Here is a 10,079-nt window from a genome sequence, read left to right as displayed (position 1 = left end):
GCGGCGGGAGAGGGGGCGCCGCGGCCTGTGCGCCCCGCCGGGCCGGGCTGGGGAAGGCGGCGGGCGCCCCTCAGCGCCCCTCGGCCCGAGCCCCGGCCGAGCGCGGCCCCCCGGCCTCGGGGCAGCCACCCCAGACTGCTCCCGCCCGCGGAGCTGCAATCTGGGGGCGGCTGCTGTGCAGCGGCGGATGGTCCGCGGCGGGAACCGGCTGTTGTCAAAGTTTCCTGCTGCGGTTGTCGTGTGCCGGCAGTGCCGCCGCCGTCTTGGCCGAGGCTGAGGTGGCCGCGGGGCTTTGGCCTGGGGGCTGGGGCAGCGTCATGCAAACTCCGGCTGAGACCGTCCGCGGGTTTTGAGTCTGTTTCGATTGGGGTTTTTTTCGTGCGCGTGTTGAATCTGCAGAAGTGTGACTGTCCCCAGGCACCTCTGTGCCCCTCCCTGTGCGGTGTGTCCCTGAGTGCTGTCCGTCTGTCTGGAGGTGTGTGCAGTGTGTTTCTGGTGTGCTGTCCGTCTGTCTTTAGGTGTGTGCAGTGTTTCTGGTGTGCTGTCCGTCTGTCTGGAGGTGTGTGCGGTGTTTCTGGTTTGCTGTCCGTCTGTCTTTAGGTGCGTGCGGTGCCTCTTGAGTCCCCGGCTGGCCGTGGGTCCGCAGGGTCTCACCAGAACGGTGCCAGGCACTGGGCACCAGGTGTGACCATGTCTCCAGCACAGCTGGCAGAGACATTCCTTCACTCAGAAGTTTCSAGCTGAAGGCAGACTTATGAACTGAGCTTAAAAATCCTTAAAGCGTAGAAATGAACAGAAATCTCACCATGATGAAAACTAAATAAAAAAAGAATATTTAAAACCAGTGCCAGGTTCCAATCCCTATATTCTCTCTTTTTCTGTTTAGGAGAAATCTGGGGTTTTACATCATTCTAGTGGGGATGGAAATTATGTCMATTTTCTATCATCAAAACATACATCTTTGTATTCCTTATTAATACACTTTCTTTCTAATTTTAATCTTCTGTCCCTCTCCTRATCTTACTCCGCCTTGGGTCAGTTACAATGTCCATTTGTCATATAGTTTATTTGTGTGCAGTGTGGTTGTACCAGGCCACGCTAGTCTGTGTGACTGCAGATGGGACAGAATGGAAAGACAGCGGTGTGTGCCCCATTGGTGTGATCAGTGTTCTGTGGAGCGCTGACACATCCCCCACACTGGTCTCAGGGGATGCTCCTGCATTCCCGTTCGTTTTCCTGCTGCTGTTCGCTCTGTTGRTGTAGTGATTCGTGGTGAAGATAAGCCATAGAAAAATAAATCCTTTTCTTAATTAACAAGTGAGTGCTTATTTGAAAACAAACTTAGGCAAGCCCTAAAGTGATACAYTGGAAATTAAGAGATGTGAGAGAGGGAGAAATAAATGAGATAAGAAAAGGATTACTGTAGGATTTAGCCCTTGGGCTCTTTTGCAAAAACTGAAGTGAAGGGTTCTCTAAGTGAACCTGGGTTTGAGTTCAGCACTAATCTGAGGGTTGTCTTTGTTGTTCAACCAGGACTATCATAGATTTGTTTTAGTTGCAAAACAACGTTGTGAGATCTAGTCCTGTGTAGAATGTGTGGGTGGGGAGAAAGCTATTAATATTCATCAGAAAAATTTTGAAAAATCTTCCTTTTCAGGTATGAAATTGTTGCATGGATCTCTGCCCTATACCTACCTATACTGGCAGAGTTAATATAAGAAAAGATCTCTGGGTAGTAATTGGTCATCTAAGGCTTTTACCCCACCCATTTAATGYCTGAGGTGTGGTGCACCTGCTGTGTGCTGGGTATTTATGAGTATATTCACTATCACGGGACACTCACAGAATCCAAAGCTAGTTTATGAAATAACAAAAAAAAAATTAGAATTTTTTTTCTGTACTTGACTTCTGAATAAGCATCCAGTCTAYAGAAGAGCCCTGCTGAATGGTTTGAAGAAAAGTTGCAGTTTTCTAAGGTATCAGCTGAGGCTTTGGTGACACTCAGGGAACAGTTYCCTCGGGCATTGCCAGTTTTTCCTTAGAGACCAATGTGTGTTGAAGCAAATGTAGTGCACATCAGGCTGTCATTGCTTCTCCCTCTCAGTACTGCATTRCTTGTGAGCAGGCCTTGTTCAGGGGACTGTTCTCAAATTGCTTCTTCTGGAGTTTAGCATGTTTCAGGATTCTTACATCCTTTAGGGTTCTTATAAACACGCTGCAGAATTCAGTGCTGTGGCATGGGAAGGCCCATCAGTTAATTTTGTTAATCGGGAAAAAAATGCAGCTAAGCAGAAATTTCCCTTTAGAAAATGTGTATTTTCAACATTTAATGTGTAATACAACAGTTGCATAGTTTAATCTTTTTAATGCTAGCATAGAGTAATTTAATTCTGARGATATACATAATAATCAGRATATATTAATAAGGACAGTATAAGWGAGTTTCCTATTACTTGACCAAACTCATTCCATGGATGGCTTTAAGAAAAGTGTGTGAATGATAAAGATTTCATTGGATAAAGAACATAACATTTTTTTAAGTTCCTAGGACCTTAACCTTACTTTTGGCCTCCTGACAGCTCTGTGTCTCTGAGATGATCTATTAAAATTCTTTTTTCTAATTTGATCACTAAAATATTTGCATTCTGCCCACAATGCAATTTAAGTTTTATGATGTTAGTGATCACCTACAGTGTTGAGTTCTGATCTGCTCAGTTGCTATGCTGTTCAAAAGACACATTTTGAATTCCTGCTAAATAATTTGAAACTTCTGTTTTTGTAGCCCGACTGGATCCCACGTGGAATGGTGTAAACAGTTGATAGCTGCAACCATTTCRAGTCAGATTTCAGGGTCTGTCCCATCAGAGGGTGTGTCCAGAGACTACAGGGTAAGTGACTTGAGGAATGCATTTATTTGTTTTAAGATAAAAGTGTTAAAAATGGAAAGGTTGTTGCTGTCTTGATTAGCAGGTGGTAAGTACTTGAGTGATTGCTGAATGTTTCAGAACTAGAAATATCTCATTATGCRTAGGAGTCTTTTGAATCTGCTTTGTGTTTTCCTCGGTATTTAGATGAAGTGTACAGAATAAAAATTAACAGAGGTGAAAGGAAAATTAAAAAATTAATGTTTTGAGTAAAATGTCAAAAGTGAGTTGTCTTTTCTTTTRATTACTATATAAAATAATTACTAAAGTAGATTATAGTTGTGGGTTGAAATGGTTTCTAGTTTGTGTTATTCGGAGTACAGAATTGAGCTCCTCAGACTTCMCAAGAAATAAATGAATGTCTTTGTTACTTTGAGGGAGCATAACTGAGTCTCGTTTTTCATGGACTTTCACTAGAGACACAGAATTTGACATCAAACAAACACRTCACCTTTTTCATTCCCTCCCAGCAACATTTTGGTCACTAAGGTAATGACTGCACAGTATGATTTACCTGACAGTTCCACTGTGCTTTTGTGTCCCTGTTCTTTCATGCTCACTGGCCRTTCCCTCCATGCAGCCATCCAACTCAGCTGTCAACAAAGGAGGATGGGAAGTTCTTCTTCTCTCACAACGTGACAAAAGTCACCCATGTTTCAATTCCCTTTAAGAAGCCCAACTTGCTACCATCTGGATCCCCTTTTCTTCCTAAATTTGGAACAGTTTTATTGTCTTCATGCAGAATGGCCAAATGAAGATTTTCATCTCTTTTTTGTTTTAACTAGATTTTAATTCAAATATGATCTGTGATTACAAAGTTTGTTGTCTGGAAACAGCCTATTTTAGATTCAGTGACAGCAGGTCACAGTCAGCCTGAAATGTTTTGGCTATAGTGTACTTAGAAGTTCAACCTCACAGAGTTTCACACTATTAGCACAGTCAGCAGCTTGTAAAGAGTAGCTCTCCCATATTACAGCAGCTGAATTGCAAATGCTTGCTCCAGGCCAAGGCCAACATTTTTGGTAAAACACTGTGGSAGACCTTGCATTACAGCTGTCGATGTTGCATTTGCCAAGGATTTCATTTTAGTAAAATGCAAGTGTGTAAGTTTGGTGTTCAGTTTATCTCTTGAGTTAGAATGCATTCCTCTGGAATGAAGAGCACTGTTTAATTTTGAATAACTTCTTGTCTGTATACCAAACTCATCTCAGATATTATTTAACAGGAATAAATCTTTTAAGGCCTAATTAAAATTCTGCTTCATTCTCTGTCTCTGAGAAATGTAAGAAAAGAATTTAAGCCTGATGGTTTAAATTAAGAATTTTTGTGGATGAATTGTATTCAGCATCATTGCATTACTGCGGTTTGAAATCCCATATTTTTATATAACTTGGTGGAATTTTCTATCGTTGCTTAGTCAGTATCACTAACACGTTGGGTTTGTTCATTATTATTGTGGAATTCACACTTTAAAAGACAGTACCCATATATAATTCGGTTTTCCGTTGAGACATCTTTCTCCTTTGATGCACATTGGTCACTTCCCTGGGTCTTCATTGCCTTTGGTTACCTCTAATTGCTGCATTTAGAGACTGTCTTACAACTCAGAACCTTCAGGTCAGGTCAGATGTGTGTGTTTGCTTCTGGAACCGATCAAGGCAGTTTCGTTACTTCGTGCTGAATTTAACAGGAACTCACTGCTTTATTTTTTCTTTCATCCTTTTTTTTTATTGTTTAAATTAATATGTTTCCAAAAYCAGGTAAATATATTGATTCTTGTATCTATCAGTGTTACTCTAGTGTGACTCACCTTACCAGGGTGTGATTTAAGGGAGGAGGGAATCAAAGGGGCTGCTRATGTAATGGTTAGAACTGGAGAGCACTGGGGGAGCTCTTGCTTGCTAAACTCTACAGCAGCATGATCTCAGTCTGAGCTGAGCTCTGCTCTGTGTGTCTTCTCTGACACAYACTCTGCCTGCAGAGTGGTATTGAATGAGGGGCTCATATAAATGAAAATGGCTTAGATTGCAGTTGCTGACTACAAACACCTTCAGAAGCTGAGAAGAGTTGTCTTTCTCTGAAAGGTCTGGTTGCTCTCCCTCATGGCTGTTAGTGCAGGCTTATTGTCTTTCACCTAGAAGGATTACCAAGCTCTTTCTTCTCTTTTAACAATAGCACAGTGTAGCAGGATAAAAGGGTCATTAGGAATGAATGTTTCCAAAGAGTTTGGCGTTTGTAAAATGAAATGGCTGAGATTTACTTTTTTTAGACCAAAATAATTCCGCAAATGAGAGTTACTAGTTCTGCCTAGTTTTGTTTCATTCTTTCAAAATCCAGCTATATTTAAAATGATTGGGAGTAGAGTTCTTTTGAAAATTTGGTGAAATAAGGTATAGTAACTAAATCAAATCTGTGTGTTTCATCGGATAACATTTTATATTTTAACTAACAGGTATACAGGAGGCCGGTTATACGGGTAAGATTACMTTTGGCTAGCAGTGAACGGCCTCCTACCTGTGTGTCTCTTGTGCTGTGTGAGATCTTGGTGTGTCAAGCGTTCTTCTTTACCTCATTAATGGRTTTTATCAACCAGTCAGACCATTTTGCTATGCAGTGCAACAGCTTCTTTGCCATAGAAGTGCTTTATATACATTACAATGTTTTTGTGAGCAATAAAAGTCAGTGTGTAAGAGAGCRATATTTTAAAATTATGTTGTGAATGTGCAATACTAACTTCAGTTTTATTACATTAATTTTGACAAAATGGATGCTTTTAATTCAGGTTTACATGCTTCAGACTGCAGAGTACTGTGTTAGCAGCTCTAACATGTCTATGCTAAAGAATACCACTGGTAAAAGCATTATGTCTGTGTCTGTCCTATTTAAATAAGTTCCAAATTCATGCTTGCCTTTGTACTTGTTTTACATAAGTTTTTACCAGGCTGTAATRGGATTGAAAGTTAGGCTTGAAGTTAGGCACTAGTGCAATGACCTATATCTTTTTAATGATAATTTTGAGACTAGAGCTTTCCCATTGTTCATTGAAGATTAAAAAGGGCATGCCTTGTTTTCTTGCCCCTCTCTCTTAGTAACATTTATGGAGTGAGAAATKATCTGGATAGTGTTCTGACATTGTTCATGAAATGTGTCCAACACTTTTATTTAAACAAAGACCTCTTGTTCAGTCTGAAACCAAGAGATGAAGTCTGAAYGATTTCTTTTTCTCATCCATTGTTTGCATATTTTAAAATGATGTGTTTAGTCCAGTCATACAAATCCTCAAGTTTATATTTTTCTTTTTTTCTTTTAAATAGATAGCACTTCAAGTTATTGGTCTGGGTTGAGTTACAAAAACTGGTTTGTTCAGTTGTTTCCAGTTACGTGTAAAGGCTTTGATATTTGAATGGTCTGCTCTGCTTCTCTGTCTTTCATATATTTAAAATATTTTGATGTATTTGCTCATTGTCCTGCTGGTTTTCTTACAGAGATCACATCTACTTTTTTAAATTTCAGAAACAACATGGTTATGATCTGAAATTTAAGTAATTTCTGTTTAACAKAATTCTACCCATACCTCAATGTTAGCAGTCCTTTATAACTTGAAAGGGCTTTTTAATTACTTACAACTTTTTTAACTCATGTAGAGTTCAAATWACCTGAAGCTATCTGAAGTCCTTTTTCTGAGTTATTTCTTGATGGTTCTGTAGAAATACTCTAAAAAGAAAAATTGGCTTTAACAAACTTTTGTAAATTAAGACTGAGGCTGATTTTACAGTCCAACCAAGTGAGAAGTTCTTTGCATTTGGGCTGGGAGTAAYGGACTGTCATGAGCACAACTTCTCTCCACTTCTTAAAGAAGGAAGAYGGAAGAACATTTTTGGCTGAATGTATTAAAACAATTCCTTCAACTGACCCGATGACATTTGTGCTTCTCTCTGGTGTGCATAAGGACCTTGTGTTTATTAAAGAAATTTAATTTATATTCAGGATTTGCTGCCAGGATTTGCCATTTTTGATGCAAAAATAAATTAACATGGAAATGTGAATTGTTTGCATATTTTGCTGTGACTAATAATTTTAGCTTCTGTAAAGTTACTGGCCAAGTTTCAAGCTACAACATAGAAGTTGCTGGAAAGATATGTAAAACTGTAAAGTTGAGAGTTCAATTACAACATGTTTTACACAGTAAAGCATTTTTTAAGTGTCTAGATACTTCTATTTGATGTCGACCTATTCTTTTTCTGTGAAAGATTGCATGAGTTTTCCCGTAATGCTGCCATTGCAAGCTGTACTCAATTTCTTCTATTGATAAGCATGTGGCATACTTGAAATTAATTTTCCTCACTAWGAGGTTATTTGTCTTAAAAAGACAGTACATACTTTTATGTTCTTATCTACCAACATTGACTCTTTTGTGAAGAAGGGAGTAAATTTTTCATTTTGTGTTGTGCCAAGTAATTTTAAAAGAATGTTGCTAATAATTTGGATTCCTTTCTGTGGAAAGTAGTGAATGCCAGGAGTGGAAGATTTTGGAAGGCTAAACTGGAGTTAAAGTATATGCTGTCTTTTTAACAAAATTTTAAAAAGGGAAAGACAAAAAAAGATAAGATTCTGTCCTTTCACCTGTTGTCTGCATTTTTTTTTGCTGTTACCTCTTTCTTGCCCTACTGCTGCCTCATGCAAAGCAGGAGATTCAGGATGGACACAATGGCTATCATTCTGAAGCAGAACCTGATCAGGTGGCAAGTTTTACTCATCTTTCATTCATTAACTGTGTAGCAAGGTACTATATATTAGWACTCATACAGTGCATACAAAACTTATATTTCTCGTGCAAGAGAAGCCCTRGAAAGCATTTAGTGTGTTATGTGCCAGGCAGAGTTTTCTTCTAAGTCCATGTAGTCTAAAATTAAATACYGAACATAAGACCCATCTAACAGAGCATATCCATCCTCAGTTCATAAGCACTGCCTATTTCTCTACACATTATTTTTTGTCTTTTGGTGAATTTAAAATTCCAGTAGTTTCCAAGGATATCTGAAGCCAGAGATCAGTGGAAATATTTTTAGAAATTATTTGTTAATGAGGGTTTGGAGTAGTTTGTTTGGAAGGAAACAGATCSCACCAGTTACGTGTATGGAGTCAGAGCTGCAATACAARGGGAGGATTACTTGTTTGCTGTAAYAAATTAGCCCATTATATTTATTCAGGATGTAAAAAATTGAAACCCTARTATCTCATCATTTTGACCTGAGAGWGGTYATTTTCTCACACRGTCCTTAACAATCCCACAAACCTTTTTATGCTTTATTACAATCCTTAGTACATTRTAAATCTTAGCTGCCAATAAAAGACCCAAAGAATCCATCATGTATCATTCAGGAATTAAGCCATTTAGTTAAATAAAAATTTAAGAAAGTAACCGTTATTTTTAAATGCTAATTCTTCTTCTATATTTTGTTATTACTTTGTTCTTAATCTGACCTTCTGGACRCAAAATTCCTATAATGAACCTATTCCATAACCTGTGGCACTCTCAGTAAGGTATTAGTTGAAATAGAGCATTGTGGGGCTTCTTGCTGCCAAAACCACAAAGTTAAAATGTTAAATAAATAAGGTTTCTACCATATAATGCTCTCAGAAGAAAGTACTCAAATATTAATAAGCAASATTAGAATTGAAATTAAAATAATAAGAGCTTTAAAATCTTCTCAAATTGATAAAATATCCCAAATATTACCTGCATTCAGCAAAACACTAACAAATTATTAATTACTAATTTGGGCTGATCTTATTGTTCATATTTTTGTATGCTATATGTAGCTAGCATGTGAAACTAATTGTTGCATAATTGCTTTGTTACTAATATGTTACTGACGTGTGTGTCTGTGTTATATTTATGATACAAAGTTTTGTGTTTGGTTGTTTTTTGKTTTTTTCTTTTACTGTGGTACTGTTTAGTACAGTTGTGTGATTTAAAAAAAGACACACTTCTTGTGTTCCAGTAATCTGGTAGTAAAAGCACTTTGCATCAAAATATATCGATGTGGTACAGATGGAGAGTGAGATTTACTCATGATTTTGGATTTCTGCCAGGCACTGCGGGATGGAAACAAACTGGCACAGATGGAAGAGGCTCCACTTTTTCCTGGAGAATCAATCAAAGTTATYGGTAAGTGTACTACTGAGTGCTGCACTGAATATTATTAAATTGCTAGTTTATTTCAAAACAGAATATTATTTCCTTTTGACTCTTGTTATTTAATATAATGCCATTTTAGATTAGCTGATTAGATGTGGATTTCTTTTCTTTGTCTTTTAAATCTGAGTGTAGGAAGGAGAAATCAGATCCAGAGGTTGACTTGCTCCATATAGATAATTTTTTTTTTTCTAGAGATTTTTTGTTCCATAGGTACATGTATTATATGTCTGCTTGGGGTTGCMAAGGATGCGTCATAGACTCAAAATTTTAATACCAAAGAAGAAGAAGTTATGGTTAGCTTGGTTTCCAGTTCTTAGTGGGATTTATTTCACTCCGGTGTGTGACAGCAAGCTCTGCATTAGCAGTGCAGTATTGACTAGGAAAGAATACCACCAAATGAAAGTGCTAATGAAGATATGGGCATAGAACTGAACTACTTKGAGGTTGGGTGTGTGTGGATCCTCCCTTTGGATGCTCTGTCTTTAGGGTGAGTGTGGGTGCTCTCCATTCCAGGGCAAGGAGCAGAGCTGCCTGCAGCCAGGGGTACCTGCAGGGTGCTGGGGACCTGCCTGCCCTTGCTGCAGCCCTGCCCCAGGTSCTCAGGAGCTCTGAGGAGCAGTGGGGCTGAGGAATTTGATTGCTTTCATTGGTGGCATAAAAATAACTCAGCAAGAATAAGCTTTGCTAAAGAGGTCAAGCATCAAAATCTTACAGAGCTGCCAAAGTCTTTCAGTTTCACATGAAAATAGATTGTTATGGAACTAAATGTCTGTAATAGTAAAACAAACCTTTAATTGATGTGTTTTCCAGCTAAGGATGTCATGTATATCTGTCCATTTATGGGAGCAGTCAGTGGTACGCTAACAGTGACGGACTTCAGAATGTTTATCAAAAGTGTTGAGAGGGTAAGACTTCACTATCTGTCAGCCTGATGTTTCAGGTAGGAATGTTGC

General features: G+C 38.6%; 1 protein-coding gene across 3 annotated transcripts in view; it reads left to right on the top strand.

The window, feature by feature from the left end:
• The first annotated feature begins 2,776 nt into the window (after nt 1–2,776).
• MTMR1 (myotubularin related protein 1) overlaps nt 2,777–10,079 on the top strand; it is a 36,440-nt gene continuing 29,137 nt past the window's right edge. The window contains exons 1-4 of one of the 3 annotated variants that reach the window (XM_057375392.1): nt 2,777–2,888; nt 7,613–7,663; nt 9,021–9,096; nt 9,937–10,031. In XM_057375392.1, the coding sequence (XP_057231375.1) occupies nt 9,051–9,096; nt 9,937–10,031 (141 nt within the window). In that variant the 5' untranslated portion in view covers nt 2,777–2,888; nt 7,613–7,663; nt 9,021–9,050. Of the gene's footprint in view, nt 2,889–5,376; nt 5,401–7,612; nt 7,664–9,020; nt 9,097–9,936; nt 10,032–10,079 lie in introns of all 3 variants that reach the window. The other 2 variants (XM_057375393.1, XM_057375394.1) reach the window with 2 other exon arrangements.

The sequence above is a fragment of the Malurus melanocephalus genome, unplaced genomic scaffold (assembly GCF_030028575.1).
Source record: "Malurus melanocephalus ecotype Western Australia unplaced genomic scaffold, MMel_1.1 scaffold_247, whole genome shotgun sequence".
NCBI classification, from domain to species: domain Eukaryota; kingdom Metazoa; phylum Chordata; class Aves; order Passeriformes; family Maluridae; genus Malurus; species Malurus melanocephalus.
The sequence above is the reverse complement of the archived record's forward strand: the minus strand, read 5'-3'. Positions and strand labels throughout refer to the sequence as shown.